The following is a 20,114-nucleotide window of genomic DNA, read 5'->3' as shown; positions in this document are numbered from 1 at the left end:
TATTATACTGTGAAACGATTTGCTAGAACTGTGCCTGTTAGAAACGTTTCGATTTCAATAGAAAAGTGCAAAAAGCTTTGTTATGTGTTATCTAAAGATTAGTGTTTTTATGATTATCGTTTACATAATCACTGGTCCCACCAGTTAAGACAGAATCAATAAGGGGTTCTCTTCAATGCTTTCAGGTCTCTTTATGTAGAATTGCTTCTTTAAACGCGCACATTAGACTTCCCTATTTTTCTGCATCTAGTCGACACTGGATAACACTTAAAAACATGCAAATATTGTGACACGATGTTTAAGTATTGCCTGAATGGTATAAACATGCTAGTGAATAAAAAACACTAAAATATATAAGCTTCCGCTATATAAAAGAGAATAGAGTATTCTCGGTCTGTGATTGGTGCAGAATTCAAAGAGTATGTTCCTCTCTGCTACATGCATCCCGGTTAAAGTTTTCACTAGAAGTGACTAAAGCAGCCAAAATTCTTGCCAATTTCCCTTGTGAATTCGTTGAGTAAATTGTACCGTTGACTTATGTCATCAGTAAGATAGTCAGTCATTCATTTTGTCAGTTGTAAGTATTCTGGCCAGTGAAGTGCACTCAGAGTCAATTTGTCCTACTGTGACGTATTAGTTAGACTTTTGGTGCCAACTGTATAGAGCCGCTTTCGTAAAAAAAAGATACCTTTCTTTTGTACATTTACTAGTTTACCAGACTACCCTCTGGTCATTGCTCCATTTAGCCTAATATGAGCTACTTTTTCCACGAATAACAAATTTAGCTATTATAGCTGCTGTCAGCTATCAATCCCGACCAAAGAAAACAAGGAGGCTCGGTAATGTGCGTTCGAACATAAAGTTCCGACATCGCTTATCCACACTTCTGGATTTTTGAGGAACAGTATTTTTCAAAAAGAATTGTGTATGAGAAAAAGATCGCCTCCAACGCAAATAACTCAGTGGAGTAAAAAATTTCCTCGTTAGATTGAGATCAGCCATTATTAAGAAAGCAAGTCAAGACGAACAACAAATATTAATTACATCCAAAGTTTTATGCCCATTTAAAAATTTTATTGACAAGTCAAAAAAGCGTCAGATAAAATTGAAACTAAATCAAATAACTTGTACTGCACTGGAAAAGGTATGTGATCACTCCATAATAAGGCTCGGTAACAATTAGACAAAAAAGAACAAAAAAACATCAATAAAAAATTTGCTTAAATTTTGAAAATCAATTCCTTTCAAACTATTGGAAACCATTAGACAGCAATTGAAAACGTCCAGCATATTTAATATCACATACACCTTTATAGTAGGGCATTAAGACCTGTTATTATTCAATTTTTATGCGGTTACAAAATGAACAACAAATAGAGAGAACAAACAATTATTCAATTAAAACTTGCGAGAAAACACTTTCGAAGCCGTAAAGCCAGATTTAGCCCCAAAAAATATGTTCAATTGAGACTTCCTTGAAAGCCAAACATGTGGCATGGGACCTCTTTAATGAGGGTAGGAAACAAGAAGACAAAAAAAAGAGGAAAAACAGCAAAATTATGTAACAATTTTGTATTTTTCGAAAACAATTAATTCTAGAGTCATGAACGCCATTAGCTACAATGAAAATAATTCATTAGGTTCGTTTGTTCGTCCAAAGGAGGCACTTGAGTCATATTCAGAATATGTCTCAAGTCTACAAAGAACGTCAAATATAGACAAAAATCTGTTTACTTTTTTGCGAAAGACCAGTTTCGAAGCCAGTATGTTCATAACGAATTCTTTTGTACAATTATACTTTCCCTTGACAAAAGAAATGTCATATGTGATCGGTAATTATCAACGAAACAAATAGACAAAAGGAACAAATATGCGATGTTAAAAATATATATTTTTTTAATTCTTGAAAAAAAATTGTTTTCAAACTCATGAAAGCCATCAGCTATCAACTCAAAGCAGAATATTGTCTCAATTACTACTGCATAAAAAACCAATGAGACCGGTAATTATCCTGTAAATTTTATACGACGAAAAGGACAAAGTAAAAATTACAGTTAGAGACAAATGTAAAGAAATGTATCTTTTACCTAATATGTACAAAATTTACCTAAGGCAAATGTAAGAAAATAAATCTTCTGCATACTCTATACCATTACAGACTTTTATATTGTCAATTGTGTCTCATTGTTAACTGCTAATAATGTGATAATGTGAAAAAACGAGAAAAAAACGTGAAAAATAGGCCAATGTCTGAAAAAAAAATTGTGAAATCTAGTAGTATCAAAGCTAGAAACCCATAATTTAACGCGTAAAAACCAAAAACAAAATTTTTTTAATTAAGTAGAAAGAAGAGGCAGAAAAAGCATTCTTTCTTTGCTTACACTAAGCTACAAATTCCCCAAACAAAAATACTGTCAAGGTTCAATAAGCCATTGTTTATTTAAAGATAAAACATTCTTAAAAGTCAAAACGCCCATAATCTTTCGAGAAAAAAACTAGATATATTAATTTGGAACTGTTTAGGAAGCCAATGGACCTATCAACAAGGAACTCTGATTTTAATTGTTCTGTTCTTTAATTAACATAAAGATCATCAAAGTTTCAAAAAACCGGCTTTATACTATCTCAATTATTTTTGGATTGTAAGAGTCCAATAAGGACCAACACTAGCCTTGTTATAGCCGTTCTTGCATTAAAAGCACTCAATTGTTTTGAATGCTTGAGATCTAGATATTTTTTTTGTTAAAAGATCAAAAAAAGGCTGTGATTTTGATAACCATGGAATAAAATTAGCAAAAACGTCAATTTTTTTAAATTCCAGACTACTCTTAATGGAAGTGAAAGTAGGGCTAGTTCTCTTTGTTTTTACAATGATTGTGTTGGTTGTTTTTGAGTGTTTACTTCTGGCAATTTAAAAAAAGTGGACTAAAGAAGCTTATTTCGGACAATTTTTGATGAAAAGGGCTGAATTTTGAAATATTTAGCAAAAACTTTAGCCCAAAAAATTATATCAATATAGTCAGCATGACATTGTCTCCGAAAGAAAATCAACAGAGTTAATGTTAACAATTTTCTCATATTTCAGCAAAATTGCCAAACTTTTAGGCAGAATCCGCAAATGTGAATAAAAATAACGGAAATCAATCTAATATTCACAAGAAAAACAAACCGCAATAACTCGCTCTAGAGAACGAAATCCAAAAAAATTAATTTCACCTTCTACGGTGGACGGGCTTTTTAATTATACCGTTCACAACTCTACGATGAATATTTCGATCGGTCAAACTTGTCTGAACAAAAAACCAGTTGAGTATATAGTTCCCCCCTCAAGAGGGGTCGGACAAAAAAGATATTATAAAATTAATGAAAATGAGAAAAGGAGGTAAAACAGAATGACATGGAATAGCTCACATTGGGGCAGAGTGATTCTTTTTACAGAGTAGTTCGGAAAAGACGGTAAGACAAATTTTCGGTTCTGCGAGCTGTGATTAAATTCAGACTCCACTGACTTGAATGTAGTTTGCAAAATTGGCCTTCAGAGAAGCCGCTTATAAAAAACGCAAATTTAATACAAATCTTTATAGCCTTTAAGCTAAGCTTTTGTTTCAAAATATCAATGGGAACATTGAAATTGATGTCGATCAACAGTTTGTGCTCACATTTTTTTTAACCAATGCTGAAAATCGGTTTCGGAAAAAAACTCACGTAAAAAACCGCACTTAAATATTTAAGAGCTCCGCATTTCGCCATGCCATAGCAGTGCATGGGACTTGACAAATCGCCACACAAAATCTATTTTAAAATAGGGACTTATTTCTGTGGGGTTTCGTTGCCTTGGTTTATTTCCTAGAACAGCAGAAAACATTTTTCTTGATCTCGCTGTGCCGGTTCATCGATGCTATAGCTATATTCGAATTGCGTGCCAGCTACATTTGGAATAGACAAAAAGATTATTGTGCTATATGTGAAGTAGTGACACGAGTGTCATTTAATCGACGCCATTCAGACTGTTTAGGTCTCCTCAAAACTGTCTTGTGACAACCACTTGACCCATTAGGCACACGAATCATATTTTACCAAAATCGGTTGATGTACTAATCTGCACGCACACATGTCTAAATGCAAATGCACCTCAAGTCAAACTAAGAACAACATACCTTAATCTCATCATCTCAATTAATTCCTATAAGGATTAAATTATATAATGACGAATTTACAAGTGTTAATAATGAACTAAATAACTGTGGCTCATAAGCCTAAATGGAAATAGTCATCCTCTAGAAATTATAAATCAAACATTACCCATTTAGGAACTTTTTTTTGTGTCATCTAGGGTTTTTGGTTCTGCTTCATTAGTTCTTTCTTCGTTTTACTTTTAAAAGAAGCTGAAAATTTCAACAATTTTAGGGTCATTTTGATTGACACACACATCATAGTAAAATTTGATAATTTTGCTTTTGACAGAAGTTTTTATGTAATGATTTTCATGTAATCCAGATTATATTTAATCAACCCAAAAACAAAAAAACAACACAAAAGTTTTTCGTTTCGCTTTGCATTCATTGAAGTGTTCTACGAAAATTTAAAACCAGACATCAATTTTCTTATTGTTGCCAGATCATACTTAGCAACGTCTGTTAAATGGATATTCAATAGAAAGAATGATTGAAACTAGCATCTAGAAGGCAAAATGTCGAGAAAGCGAAAAGAGTAAGAGAAACAAAATCAACCCCTTTTGTTAAACAATACAGCGAGTTAAGTCGTAAAAAAAACTGGCACAAACACTTGCCTGACTACCTCGCAAATTTGATTACAAATTTTTTGGGGTCAGTCCAGCAAATTGAGTTACACAGAGCACTTCAAATCTCAATTATTTCGTTTTAGGACAATACAATTAAGTAAATTTTAGTTCAATGTCATTTTTCAAAAATTGAAACATCATTTTCTAACCAAAGCGCTATCGAAATTATTTCAAAATGAACAGAGCAATTAACCCCTCAAATGATTCAAATTACTTAAAAAAACAACAGATCCGGCGAAACGTAGAAAGCATATAACAATTAATACAAACGAATTTTGTCAAGCAAATTAAAAGCCTCGACTAGTGGCGGCTGAAATGTGATTGCCCAAAACAGGAAGTTTTACCTCAAACAATTTTTCCAAGAAGGAAACGAGAGTGATTGCATGGGTTGAACTGATAACAATTATCCTTTATCAACCAACATTTTGTAATTGTCAAAATTTGTAAGATTCAAAGAGAAAAAAATGAATGAATAGATAGATGAATCCTTGCGTCATTAAAAAGAAGCTACCACCTGCCACCAACAAATCACCCAAAACTCCAAACAGGAGCTTCACTAAAAGAATGTTTGTACCAAAACAAATGAGGTCAAAGTGTCAAAAAATATTTGAATCCCATTCACTAAATTAATTACAAGTAAGCATCTATGAATTTAAATTATTTTTATTTTTTAATAAAAATCACTGAAAAGAAACAATTACAGCAGTAGTTGGAAAACTGCCTGTGAACGTTTCTGCGAAAATCTGTTTTCACATTCTCAATTCCAATTGAAATTCACACCCTAGAGCCACTTGTTTTGCGATAACCGTACAGCTCAATAGTGGTAAGAATAAGGGTCCCACTCTCGGTATTAATTCAAAATGATTTCCGAAACAATCAAAACGTACTTTATCCCGTTTTTGAAGACGAAAAGTCAAATGGGTCCAAAAATTGGTCAACCAAAAATTGCCCAAAAAAGACCACATGACTACTATAATCCACAGGAATACTAGTCTGGGATGCCCTCAAAATAAGCCAAAAAGAGTAAAAAAAGAAAAAAAGAGGGGCTGGCATAAAGCTCTCCTATTCCATTTTTCAAAAAACGTTGCAACATCAGATCTAAGCGTTTAAAAAACAAAAAAATTTTGCAACGTGAATTTTTGTACAACTAAATAAACGCACAAATAAATTATTAGAAACTTGCGAACTAATCTCAATTACAGTTTTAACTCTAAGTTTCAGCGCTTTATTGAGGCATGTCAATTCGGACAATCTTATTTGCCAGTGCAAACACTCCATCGTATTCAACAGTTTCAGGGTTCAAATCGTGGTGATAGTGACCAAGCTGTCGATTCTTTCTGTTGTAGCCATGTGAATGCTCCACTCGTAAATTCAAACCTGGATCATGACAATGCAAAACTGAAGCGAAGGTCATCGGCGAATCAAATGAATAGAAACTCAACCATTCCTTTACCTTTTCTAAGCTGTCGAGAGGAGTTGTAGAGAAATCTGGCATAATGTGGCAATTAACTTGCGATCCCGACATAGTAAAAACACCACCAAGCGATATCACCTGACTCGGAAAATCGACCGCTATAGATTTCCGAATCGCGTTGGTAAAGTTTTCGTTCGTTAATCGCTTTCCAGCTTTAATTCGCAGAACTGTCGCTTCTGGTTCGTCAGAACAAGTGAAGAAGTTACCCAATAACCCAAAATTACAAGTTGGTGTTTCCTGAAAACAAGCTTTGTTATTTTTATCAACCAAGCCCAAGAACGATTCAGATTTCGAATGCTTTGACTGCTTACAGGCAACCATTTCCGAGTTTTTCCCCACCTCCCAAAAGGGCCCACCGCATGGTCCAAATAAAGTATCGTTTGGCACATGAAGAATATTGCACAGATCGAGCAATTGATCCATAGAAAACTTCTTTGTATAGTCTGCGCATGGTTCAATATTAAATGGTCCTCCAACATCAAGAATTGCCCCTTTTGATATACTTGATATAGGGAAATTGAACGGAACCTCGGACAAATTAGGACAAACTTCCAGATCTATCTGAACACTTTCGAAATATTCCTTTAAATTAGCTTCTAGGCATCTTTTAATAACTTTCATGCCAGGTTCATGAGCATCGATTACTTTCAACGGGAACTGGCTCATTTTTGAAGACGACTAAATTTGACAACCACAAATGAAAAAAAATGATTTCGTGACTTGAACCTGGGTGATGATTATTGTAATTTGACTGGCTTGTAAACAAATATAGCCATAAGTCGTTAATTCCATTTCTTATGTAAACGCTGGTTGTTACCAGAGCACCAAAGATAAACAAGACTCAACATGTGACATTTACCCATGGCCTGCTTTCTCAATTCGCCACAGCATGTCAGAGGGTGTGCGTAATCTAAAATAGATCACCTCATAACAATGGCTTGGTTACTTAGAGATCGAAACAATAAATAAGCCAATGGGTTGTCGATAGGAGTCAGACTCCAGTCAGAAATTAGGGCCGGTCATCATCTGGCTCGATCACGAGTAATCGATTGAACGAGTAGGGCAGCTGTTTCAGAATTTTTTCAGAAATCAGAAGGGATACAATACGGGATGATAATCTAGTCGCAGGAGTTCCCCCTCTCGGCAAGTGGTCAAACAATTCAGATGTTTGCCGCTCACAGTAGTTCGCGCGGCTGATTTGCATTTGCTGACTGATCATTAGTTGCAATGTCTAACATAACTTTTTGACAAAAAGTAACAAAATCAAGGCAATAAACCGTAATTTTCCTACAAAATTATTGTTAACTTGGACCGGCCGTTCCGGCTCGGATTCAAGTTTAATGGAGACGGTCAACCAACATCAGGACCCCGACATTGAGCTTGAATCACTGGGGTTAGTGTTGAAATGTAGTAATATCCGTGCACTATCTACGGTTAATGGTCTTTGGGTTGGATGTTATTGTTAAGCACTTTAAACCTCGGAGTTACTGAGGAAAATTTTCCAAGTTTCAGACTTGAATTTAATTGAGATGTAAATGTACAATCAGTTTAATACAAAGTTAGATCTATTGCTTGTAAATATTAGAAGTTTTGTGAAGATGAGAGATGTAAAGCAATTAAAGAGAGGCAGCTCGATTATGTAAGGTTTAGTTTTGAATATGTTCTTTGGTTTCAGTCCTATCAATGGTTAATTAATCATAGGTTAATTTTACCCATTTTCGTTAATCTCCTTGGGATTTTCTCATAGTTATTTTCTACCGCACGGGTCCCTGTTAGTTATACTAACAGATAACAGGTTTACCTGCTTGACGAATCCCGTCATGAACAAACATTCCTTGACGTGTCCCGTCAAGATGAAATTCCATGATAATTCCCATCATTATTTAAGATGCTTTCTCTATATTGTTAAAATCCGGTTTACTATTAGTAACCATCTCTTTTTGTTCTCCTATTTGTTTGTGAAAATTTCGAATTATGCGTTTAATATGTAACTTATGAGCATGTCATACATTAGGGTTCACTATACTGCCTCCCTCTTAGAAAATGTGGGTGTTCCACTCACTCATACAGCAAGAGTTTCAAATGTCCATTTTCGAGTTCATCTATTCTTGTGCTTTTTCAATCCCGTACTTGTAATAAATATTACGGGCCTCCTCGTCTTCCATAATTTTCTTTGCTTGAAGAATGATTTTGAACATGTCCTCACGACCACCCTTGTCCGGATGACAGAGCATTGCCAACGTTTTGGGTTCAAATCGTGGTGATATTGACCAAGCTGTCGATTTTTTTTTGTTGTAGCCATGTGAATGCTCCACTCGTAAATTCAAACCTGGATCATGACCATGCAAAACTGAAGCGAAGGTCATCGGCGAATCAAATGAATAGAAACTCAACCATTCCTTTACCTTTTTTAAGCTGTCGAGAGGAGTTGTTGAGAAATCTGACATAATGTGGCAATTAACTTGCGATCCCGACATAGTAAAAACACCACCAAGCGATATCACCTGACTCGGAAAATCGACCGCTATAGATTTCTGAATCCCGTTGGTAAAGTTTTTGTTCGTTAATCGCTTTCCAGCTTTAATTCGCAGAACTGTCGCTTCTGGTTCGTCAGAACAAGTGAAGAAGTTACCCAATAACCCAAAATTACAAGTTAGTGTTTCCTGAAAACAAGCTTTGTTATTTTTATCAACCAAGCCCAAGAACGATTCAGATTTCGAATGCTTTGACTGCTTACAGGCAACCATTTCCGAGTTTTTCCCCACCTCCCAAAAGGGCCCACCGCATGGTCCAAATAAAGTATCGTTTGGCACATGAAGAATATTGCACAGATCGAGCAATTGATCCATAGAAAACTTCTTTGTATAGTCTGCCCATGGTTCAATACTAAATGGTCCTCCAACATCAAGAATTGCCCCTTTTGATATACTTGATATAGGGAAATTGAACGGAACCTCGGACAAATTAGGACAAACTTCCAGATCTATCTGAACACTTTCGAAATATTCCTTTAAATTAGCTTCTAGGCATCTTTTAATAATTTTCATGCCAGGTTCATGAGCATCGATTACTTTCAACGGGAACTGGCTCATTTTTGAAGACGACTAAATTTGACAACCACAAATGAAAAAAATGATTTCGTGACTTGAACCTGGGTGATGATTATTGTAATTTGACTGGCTTGTAAACAAATATAGCCATAAGTCGTTAATTCCATTTCTTATGTAAACGCTGGTTGTTACCAGAGCACCAAAGATAAACAAGACTCAACATGTGACATTTACCCATGGCCTGCTTTCTCAATTCGCCACAGCATGTCAGAGGGTGTGCGTAATCTAAAATAGATCACCTCATAACAATGGCTTGGTTACTTAGAGATCGAAACAATAAATAAGCCAATGGGTTGTCGATAGGAGTCAGACTCCAGTCAGAAATTAGGGCCGGTCATCATCTGGCTCGATCACGAGTAATCGATTGAACGAGTAGGGCAGCTGTTTCAGAATTTTTTCAGAAATCAGAAGGGATACAATACGGGATGATAATCTAGTCGCAGGAGTTCCCCCTCTCGGCAAGTGGTCAAACAATTCAGATGTTTGCCGCTCACAGTAGTTCGCGCGGCTGATTTGCATTTGCTGACTGATCATTAGTTGCAATGTCTAACATAACTTTTTGACAAAAAGTAACAAAATCAAGGCAATAAACCGTAATTTTCCTACAAAATTATTGTTAACTTGGACCGGCCGTTCCGGCTCGGATTCAAGTTTAATGGAGACGGTCAACCAACATCAGGACCCCGACATTGAGCTTGAATCACTGGGGTTAGTGTTGAAATGTAGTAATATCCGTGCACTATCTACGGTTAATGGTCTTTGGGTTGGATGTTATTGTTAAGCACTTTAAACCTCGGAGTTACTGAGGAAAATTTTCCAAGTTTCAGACTTGAATTTAATTGAGATGTAATTGTACAATCAGTTTAATACAAAGTTAGATCTATTGCTTGTAAATATTAGAAGTTTTGTGAAGATGAGAGATGTAGAGCAACTAAAGAGAGGCAGCTCGATTATGTAAGGTTTAGTTTTGCATATGTTCTTTGGTTTCAGTCCTATCAATGGTTAATTAATCATAGGTTAATTTTACCCATTTTCGTTAATCTCCTTGGGATTTTCTCATAGTTATTTTCTACCGCACGGGTCCCTGTTAGTTATACTAACAGATAACAGGTTTACCTGCTTGACGAATCCCGTCATGAACAAACATTCCTTGACGTGTCCCGTCAAGATGAAATTCCATGATAATTCCCATCAATATTTAAGATGCTTTCTCTATATTGTTAAAATCCGGTTTACTATTAGTAACCATCTCTTTTTGTTCTCCTATTTGTTTGTGAAAATTTCGAATTATGCGTTTAATATGTAACTTATGAGCATGTCATACATTAGGGTTCACTATACTGCCTCCCTCTTAGAAAATATGGGTGTTCCACTCACTCATACAGCAAGAGTTTCAAATGTCCATTTTCGAGTTCATCTATTCTTGTGCTTTTTCAATCCCGTACTTGTAATAAATATTACGGGCCTCCTCCTCTTCCATAATTTTCTTTGCTTGAAGAATGATTTTGAACATGTCCTCACGACCACCCTTGTCCGGATGACAGAGCATTGCCAACGTTTTGGGTTCAAATCGTGGTGATATTGACCAAGCTGTCGATTTTTTTTGTTGTAGCCATGTGAATGCTCCACTCGTAAATTCAAACCTGGATCATGACCATGCAAAACTGAAGCGAAGGTCATCGGCGAATCAAATGAATAGAAACTCAACCATTCCTTTACCTTTTTTAAGCTGTCGAGAGGAGTTGTAGAGAAATCTGGCATAATGTGGCAATTAACTTGCGATCCCGACATAGTAAAAACACCACCAAGCGATATCACCTGACTCGGAAAATCGACCGCTATAGATTTCTGAATCCCGTTGGTAAAGTTTTCGTTCGTTAATCGCTTTCCAGCTTTAATTCGCAGAACTGTCGCTTCTGGTTCGTCAGAACAAGTGAAGAAGTTACCCAATAACCCAAAATTATAAGTTGGTGTTTCCTGAAAACAAGCTTTGTTATTTTTATCAACCAAGCCCAAGAACGATTCAGTTTTCGAATGCTTTGACTGCTTACAGGCAACCATTTCCGAGTTTTTCCCCACCTCCCAAAAGGGCCCACCGCATGGTCCAAATAAAGTATCGTTTGGAACATGAAGAATATTGCACAGATCGAGCAATTGATCCATAGAAAACTTCTTTGTATAGTCTGCCCATGGTTCAATATTAAATGGTCCTCCAACATCAAGAATTGCCCCTTTTGATATACTTGATATAGGGAAATTGAACGGAACCTCGGACAAATTAGGACAAACTTTCAGATCTATCTGAACACTTTCGAAATATTCTTTTAAATTAGCTTCTAGGCATCTTTTAATAACTTTCATGCCAGTTTCATGAGCATCGATTACTTTCAACGGGAACTGGCTCATTTTTGAAGACGACTAAATTTGACAACCACAAATGAAAAAAATGATTTCGTGACTTGAACCTGGGTGATGATTATTGTAATTTGACTGGCTTGTAAACAAATATAGCCATAAGTCGTTAATTCCATTTCTTATGTAAACGCTGGTTGTTACCAGAGCACCAAAGATAAACAAGACTCAACATGTGACATTTACCCATGGCCTGTTTTCTCAATTCGCCACAGCATGTCAGAGGGTGTGCGTAATCTAAAATAGATCACCTCATAACAATGGCCTGGTTACTTAGAGATCGAAACAATAAAAAAGCCAATGGGTTGTCGATAGGAGTCAGACTCCAGTCAAAAATAAGGTCCGGTCATCATCTGGCTCGATCACGAGTAATCGATTGAATAAGTAAGGCAGCTGTTTCAGAATTTTTGCAGAAATCAGAAGGGATACAATACGGGATGATAATCTAGTCGCAGGAGTTCCCCCTCTCGGCAAGTGGTCAAACAATTCAGGTGTTTGCCGCTCACAGTACTTCGCGCGGCTGATTTGCATTTGCTGACTCATCATTAGTTGCAATATCTAACATAACTTTTTGACAAAAAGTAACAAAATTGAGGCAAAAAACTGTAATTTTCTTACAAAATTATTGTTAACATGGCCCAGCCGTTCCGGCTCGGATTCAAGTTTAATGGAGACGGTCAACCAGCATCAGGACCCCGACATTGAGCTTAAATCACCGGGGTTAGTGTTGAAATATAGTAATATCCGTGCATCGTCTACGGTCACGGTTTGGGTTGGATATTATTCTTAAGCACTTTAAACCTCGGAGTTACTGAGGAAAATTTTCCAAGTTTCAGACTTGAATTGATTTGAGCAGATGTAAATGTACAATCAGTTTAATACAAAGTTAGATCTATTCCTTGTAAATATTAGAAGTTTTGTGAAGATGAGCGATGTAAAGCAATTAAAGAGAGGCAGCTCGGTTGTGTAAGGTTTAGTTTTGAATATGTTCTTTGGTTTCAGTCCTATCAATAGTTGATTAATCTTAGGTTAATTTTACCCATTTGCGTTAATCTCCTTGGGATTTTCTCATAGTTATTTTCTACCGCACGGGTCCCTGTTAGTTAAACTAACAGATAACAGGTTTACCTGTTTGACGAATCCAGTCATGAACAAACATTCCTTGACGTGTCCCGTCAAGATGAAATTCCATGATAATTCCCATCATTATTTATAATGTTCTCTCTATATTGTTAAAATCCGGTTTACTATTAGTAACCATCTCTTTTTGTTCTCCTATTTGTTTGTGAAAATTTTGAATTAAGCGTTTAAAAAGTAATTTATGAGCATGTCATATATTAGGGTTCACTATACTGCCTCCCTCTTAGAAAATGTGATTGTTCCACTCACTCATACAGTAAGAGTTTCACATGTCCATTTTCGAGTTCATATATTCTCGTGCTTGTTCATTCCCGTACTTGTCATAAATATTACGGGCCTCCTCTTCTTCCATAATTTTCTTTGCTTGAAGAATGATTTTGAACATGTCCTCACGACCATCCTTGTCCGGATGACAGAGCATTGCCAACGTTTTGAAATGTTTCTGGATAGTACTGTTTGTGGCCCCCTGTGGCAGGAATAGAAGTTCATAAAAGTTTGGAGGTCGACTGAACGGGCTCTCGCGTTGATTGCCTCCAACCTCCTCTGTATGACCTTATTTGAGGTTTGCTCTGCTTTTACTCTACCCCTTAGCTTTCTATTGTCTATCTCGGCATTCTCCAACTCCCGAGCTAAGCACTCCCGCCAGTCCACCAGAGCAATACATTCCCTTATTTTTGTTTCGGCTACATTTGTAACCTCCGCCAACTCTTTCTTCAATGTTTCCACCTGCCTCCTGCAGGACTCCCGCCGATTCCCAGCGTATTCAAGTTGCTGTTTGGTCTCCAGAAATTGGTCACCTAATGTTTGACTTTCAAGTTTTCAATGCCGGAGCTCCTCTTCGAGCCGAGCCCCGGCTGTTCCCAGCATTTCGCTGTTGTCAATCTTCTTTTGTCGTTCCTCGATTCTGTGTTGCATCTCAATTAACTCCCCAACGCTAATTGCGGCTCTATCCACTATATTAGGTTGTTGCAGCTGCGTCAGTGGCACCACGTACCTTTTATTTGAGGTTACTCCAACAATCTGATACACTTGGTGCCTGACTATCGACCTGACCTCGAACAACTCGGGTAAGTAGTAGCAATAATCACCAGTTTTGGTTCTGTCATTCCTACATATCATACACGTAAATTAGACTAATGTATCAATATCAATTCATACCATCACACCGTTCAACTGTCCTTTTTCTTTTCATTTTTTGTTCCTCTGTACGTTGTTTTAGATAATGAAAATAACCTAGTTCCCCTATTGGGTTAATGGGTTGCAGTGCAATTACAGGATTAGTGCCACTGCGCAGCATATCGATTGAAAGAAACACGCGTACCTAACAATATATGGTTTTAGATCCAATAAAAATAGTCAGTAAACTGATGGTTATTTCCCTGGCCACATGCCAGATTTGTTTTACTTCATTACCCAAGTATTCAAAAATCAGCAATTCATGCCACTGATGATTGTACTTTAAGTCCGTGTTGAAATACTCTAGAGTCCCATGCTCATATAAACCTCCTTGTCCCAGAAGAAATTCTCTTCCTGTTATCGTCTTTCTCGAATGCCTTAATCGTTGGGCCCTTTTGCTGAGTTTCAGGTCCTTGTCATTGAAAACCACTTCCATTGGCGCCGAACCAATTGACGTTAACTCTTTAATTAGGCATATCATTGGGTTTTTCAATCAATTGTATTCTTCGCCCATATGTTATCCATGACCCATTCTGCAATTCAAGAGCGTTCGGGTACATTGGGTTGCAATTAATCAGTGTGAAATTTCTATAGAATACTCTAGAAATGGGGGTACATGTATCTAATTACTTCTGAAGTATTGTCAGAAGACACCCTAATTGGTACTTCTTCCGTACAAAACTGATTTTCGACAACATGTACGATCACTTTAGCGCATCTATGGACATAAACTATTCCTCCCGCTCTTTCTGCGTGTGCACCCAGAGCGTTTTGTTGACTTAAGAAAATTTGGTGTGAAATTCCGTTAATTGATGTCGTTAGAATCATAGCTCTGTGCAGTTTCTCTATGTGACAATTTAATAACTCTATTTGTTTCAGGTTTTCAAACATGCCTCGAAAATCCCATACAAAAAATTGGTCGAGTTTTATGTCCCTGAGATCTGTCTCGGATATATCTGTCGTTAAGAAATTTTGTTGCGTGGCCGTCAACTTTTCCGTTTTGTAAAACAAATTTCTGTGGTTTGTTTCAAAGAGCAGAAAATTCTCTATATGTTTTGTCTTGTTTTTCAACTCGACAACTAAATTTCTTTTTCTGTTTAATTTGATTGTCAAGTACTTTTTGTTTCCAGCGCAGACTATTTTTGCGGCTATCGAGTCTGAAAATTTAACGATCGTTAAGATGTTTGGTTTTTTGTCTTGGCCGAACAGATATTGCACTGAATCTATTTAAAATGTGTCTCCTTGATATAACAAGGTCTGCTCCTGTTTCAAAGGTTCTTTCAAAAATAACCATGTTCCTTCAATTGCTTCCCTAGTTTCAATGAACAAAGTCCCCATGAAAAATTCAGCATTTATCATGATGTTACTTTTCTGTGTTTCAACTCTTGGATTGATCCAATCCACGGGGTAGACATAATTCATTCCTTTCTCATCTCCGCCTTTCATGAAAGTTTTTGATATCTTCTGAACAAATTCAGCGTCGGTTCGATCAACATTCATCTCGTTGAGGACTTCTGTGGGAGCATTGAATTCAAAATCACCAAGACCCGGTAACCGCGCTTTCTGTCCCTGCCATAGATTTTGAAAGACTGACTCCTTTATTGGGTAAAACGTTGGAATTATTTGTGTTTTTTCGTTTAAATAAGTTGCGTCGTCATACCAACTACTCTTTTTCAGCACAAATGCCGTATATGCAGCCCTTTACAAGTAGTATTTTAGTTTACTCATGCTGATTTTGGCGTAGATCAGTCCTCCTTTGTTTACCTGCTCCTCATTTATATGTGACTTTTCATGTTTTGTCGGTTCCGTCATTGCAAATTTCTGCGTCTGTAGAATGTTCTCAAAATCATACTCCACAATCTCCAAGGATTGTGGAAAACCTAATATGCTAACCAACTGAAAAAGTTTCCAGTTCAGCTGCATGATCCAATGTGGGTTCCACGCCCTCTGCATTTTGTCGTATCACCTTTTAAAAAAAATACATCATTATCAAATTTTTCATCTGAATCGTTATCCTTGAATAAAAAATAGTCTTTCAATTTTCGTGGTCTTGTTATTCCAGACGCACTTCTTGTCTGATATCGTGTTTCGGCGACATTTTGTGAAGTAGAAGCCGTGCTCCTATTTTGAAACTCTTCGCCTTCACTCCTTTCGGATGTTGACACCAGACTATCCCGCTTCTGGTGTGTAGCAATAAGTCAATAATTCCATTTCTTATGTAAACGCTGGTTGTTACCAGGGCACCAAGATAAACAAGATTCAATATGTGACATTTACCTATGGCCTGCTTTCTCAATTCGCCACAGCATGTCAGAAGGTGTGCGTAATCTAAAATAGATCACCTCATAACCATGGCTTGGTTACTTAGAGATCGAAACAATAAATAAGCCGATGGGTTGCCGATAGGAGTCAGATTCCAGTCAAAAACTAGGGCCGGTCATCATCTGGCTCGATCACGAGTAATGGATTGAACGAATAAGGCAGCTGTTTCAGAATTTTTTCAGAGATCAGAAGGGATACAAAACGGGATGATAATCTAGTCGCAGGAGTTCCCCTTCTGGGCAAGTGGTCAAACAATTCAGGTGTTTGCCGCTCACAGTAGTTCGCGCGGCTGATTTGCATTTGCTGACTGATCATTAGTTGCAATGTCTAACATAACTTTTTGACAAAAAGTAACAAAATCAAGGCAATAAACCGTAATTTTCCTACAAAATTATTGTTAACTTGGACCAGCCGTTCCGGCTCGGATTCAAGTTTAATGGAGACAGTCAACCAACATCAGGACTCCGACATTGAGCTTGAATCACTGGGGTTAGTGTTGAAATATAGTAATATCCGTGCACCGTCTACGGTTAATGGTCTTTGGGTTGGATGTTATTCTTAAGCACTTTAAACCTCGGAGTTACTGAGGAAAATTTTCCAAGTTTCCGACTTGAATTTAATTGAGCAGTTGTAAATGTACAATCAATTTAATATAAAGTTAGATCTATTGCTTGTAAATATTAGAAGTTTTGTGAAGATGAGAGATGTAAAGCAATTAAAGAGGCAGCTCGATTGTGTAAGGTTTAGTTTTGAATATGTTCTTTGGTTTCAGTCCTATCAATAGTTGAATAATCTTAGGTTAATTTTACCCATTTGCGTTAATCTCCTTGGGATTTTCTCATGGTTATTTTCTACCGCACGGGTCCCTGTTAGTTAAACTAACAGATATATATAGTTAAACTAACTTGTGCTTGTTCATTCCCGTACTTGTCATAAATATTACGGTCCTCCTCGTCTTCCATAATTTTTTGTGCTTGAAGAATGATTTTGAACATGTCCTCACGACCACCCTTGTCCGGATGACAGAGCATTGCCAGCGTTTTGAAATGTTTTTGGATAGTACTGGTTGTGGCCCCCTGTGGCAGGAATAGAAGTTCATAAAAGTTTGGAGGTCGACTGAACGCGCTCTCGCGTTGATCGCCTCCAGCCTCCTCTGTATGACCTTCTCTGAGGTTTGCTCTGTTTTTACTCTACCCCTTAGCTTTCTATTGATTATCTCGACATTCTCCAACTACCGAGCTAAGCGCACTCCCGCTCGTCCACCAGAGCGATACATTCCCTTGTTTTTGTTTCGGCTACATTTGTAACCTCCTCCAACTCTTTCTTCAATGTTTCCACCTGCCTCCTGCAGGACTCCCGCTGTTTCCCAGCGTATTCAAGTTGCTGTTTGGTGTCCAGGAATTGATCACCTAATCTTTGACTTTCAAGTTTTAACTGCCGGAGCTCCTCTTCGAGCCGAGCTCCGGCTGTTCCCAGCATTTCGCTGTTGTCAATCTTCTTTTGTTGTTCCTCGATTCTGTGTTGCATCTCACTCAACTCCCCAACGCTAATTGCGGCTCTATCCACTATATTGGGTGGTTGCAGCTGCGTCAGTGGCACCACGTACCTTTTGTTTGAGGTTACTCCAACAATCCGATACACTTGGTGCCTGACTATCGACCTAACCTCAAAGAACTCGGGTAGATAGTAGCAATAATCACCGATTTTTGGTTCTGTCATTCCTACATATCATACACGTAAATTAGTCTATTGTATCAATATCAATTTTGCCAAATCTGGTACAAATTTTGCCTTTTTTGCTTTTATAACTACGATGTTTGTTTCACCATCACACCTTTCAACTGTCCTTTTTCCTTTCAGTTTTTGTTCCTTTGTACGTTGTTTTAGATAATGAAAATAACCTAGTTCCCCCATTGGGTTACTGGCTTGCAGTGCAATTACAGGATTGGTGCCAATGCGTGGCATATCGATTGAAAGAAACACGCGTACCAAACAAAATATGATTTTAGATCCAATAAAAATAGCCATCAAACTGATGGTTAATTCCCTGGACACATGCCAGATTTGTTTTACTTCATTACCCAAGTATTCAAAAATCAGCAATTCATGCCACTGATGATTGTACTTTAAGTCCGTGTTGAAATACTCTAGAGTCTCATGCTCATAAAAACCTCCTTGTCCCAGGAAAACTTCTCTTCCTGTTATCGTCTTTCTCGAATGCCTTAATCGTTGGGCCCTTTTGCTGAGTTTCAGGTCCTTGTCATTGAAAACCACTTCCATTGGCGCCGAACCAATTGACGTTAACTCTTTAATTAGGCATATCATTGGGTTTTTCAATCAATTGTATTCTTCGCCCATATGCTATCCATGACCCATTCTGCAATTCAAGAGCGTTCGGTTACATTGGGTTGCAATTAATCAGTGTGAAATTTCTATAGAAAACTCTAGAAATGGGGTCCATGTATCTAATTACTTCTGAAGTATTATCAGAAGACACCATAATTGGTACTTCCTCCGTACAAAACTGATTTTCGACAACATGTACGATCACTTTAGCGCATCTATGGACATAAAGTATTCCTCCCGCTCTTTCTGCGTGTGCACCCAGAGCGTTTTTTTGACTTAAGAAAATTTGGTGTGAATTTCCGTTAATTGATGTCGTTAGAATCATAGCTCTGTGCAGTTTTTCTAAGTGACAATTTAATTACTCTATTTGTTTCAGGTTTTCAAACATGCCTCGAAAATCCCACACAAAAAGTTGGTCGAGTTTTATGTCCCTGAGATCTGTCTCAAATATATCTGCTGTTAAGAAATTTTGTTGCGTGGCCATCAGCTTTTCCGTTTTGTAAAACAAATTTCTGTGGTTTGTTTCAAAAAGCAGAAAATTGACTATATGTTTTGTCTTATTTTTCAACTGGACGACTAAATTTCTTTTTCTGTTTAATTTGCTCGTCAAGTGCTTTTGTTTCCAGCGCGGACTATTTTTGCTGTTATCGAGTCTGAAAAATTAACGATCGTTAAGATGTTTGGTTTCTTGTCTTGCTCGAACAGATATTGTACTGAATCAATTTCAAATGTGTCTCCTTGAAATAACAAGGTCTGCTCCTGTTTCAAAGGGTCTTCGAATATAACCATGTTCCTTCATTTGCTTCCCTAGTTTCAATGAACAAAGGCCCCATGAAAATTTCAGCATTTATCATGATGTCACCTTTCTGTGTTTCAACTTTTGGATTGATCCAATCCACGGGGTAGACATAATTCACTCCTTTCTCATCTCCGCCTTTCATGAAAGTTTTTGATATCTTCTGAACAAATTCAACGTCAGTTCGGTCAACATTCATCTCGTTGAGGACTTCTTGGGGAGCATTGAATTCAAAATCACCAAGACCCGGTAACCGCGCTTTCTGTCCCTGCCATAGTTTTTGAAAGACTGACTCCTTTATTGGGTAAAACGTTGGAATTATTTGTGTTTTTTCGTTTAATTAAGTTGCGTCGTCATACCAACTACTCTTTTTCAGCACAAATGCCGTATATGCAGCCCTTTACAAGTAGTATTTTAGTTTACTCATGCTGATTTTGGCGTAGATCAGTCCTCCTTTGTTTACCTGTTCCTCATTTGTATGTGACTTTTCACGTTTTGTCGGTTCCGTCATTGCAAATTTCTGGGTCTGTAGAATGT

General features: G+C 37.3%; 2 protein-coding genes and 1 pseudogene across 2 annotated transcripts; all 3 read right to left on the bottom strand.

Annotated features, from left to right (window-relative positions):
• Positions 1–5,920: 5,920 nt before the first annotated feature.
• LOC142348369 (ester hydrolase C11orf54 homolog) lies at positions 5,921–7,961 on the bottom strand. The gene has a single exon (XM_075399691.1). It carries the CDS (start codon positions 6,939–6,941, stop codon positions 6,027–6,029), a length of 915 nt encoding a protein of 304 aa, XP_075255806.1. The 5' UTR covers positions 6,942–7,961; the 3' UTR covers positions 5,921–6,026.
• LOC142347963 (ester hydrolase C11orf54 homolog) lies at positions 7,285–10,144 on the bottom strand (annotated as a pseudogene).
• Positions 10,145–10,798: 654 nt separating this feature from the next.
• On the bottom strand, positions 10,799–12,031 carry LOC142347962 (ester hydrolase C11orf54 homolog). The gene has a single exon (XM_075399128.1). The coding sequence runs from the start codon at positions 11,789–11,791 to the stop codon at positions 10,799–10,801; it is 993 nt and encodes a 330-aa protein (XP_075255243.1). The 5' UTR covers positions 11,792–12,031.
• Positions 12,032–20,114: the final 8,083 nt, after the last annotated feature.

Source organism: Convolutriloba macropyga, chromosome 10, assembly GCF_964194025.1.
Source record: "Convolutriloba macropyga chromosome 10, txConMacr16.3, whole genome shotgun sequence".
Lineage (NCBI taxonomy): Eukaryota > Metazoa > Xenacoelomorpha > Acoela > Convolutidae > Convolutriloba > Convolutriloba macropyga.
The sequence above is the reverse complement of the archived record's forward strand: the minus strand, read 5'-3'. Positions and strand labels throughout refer to the sequence as shown.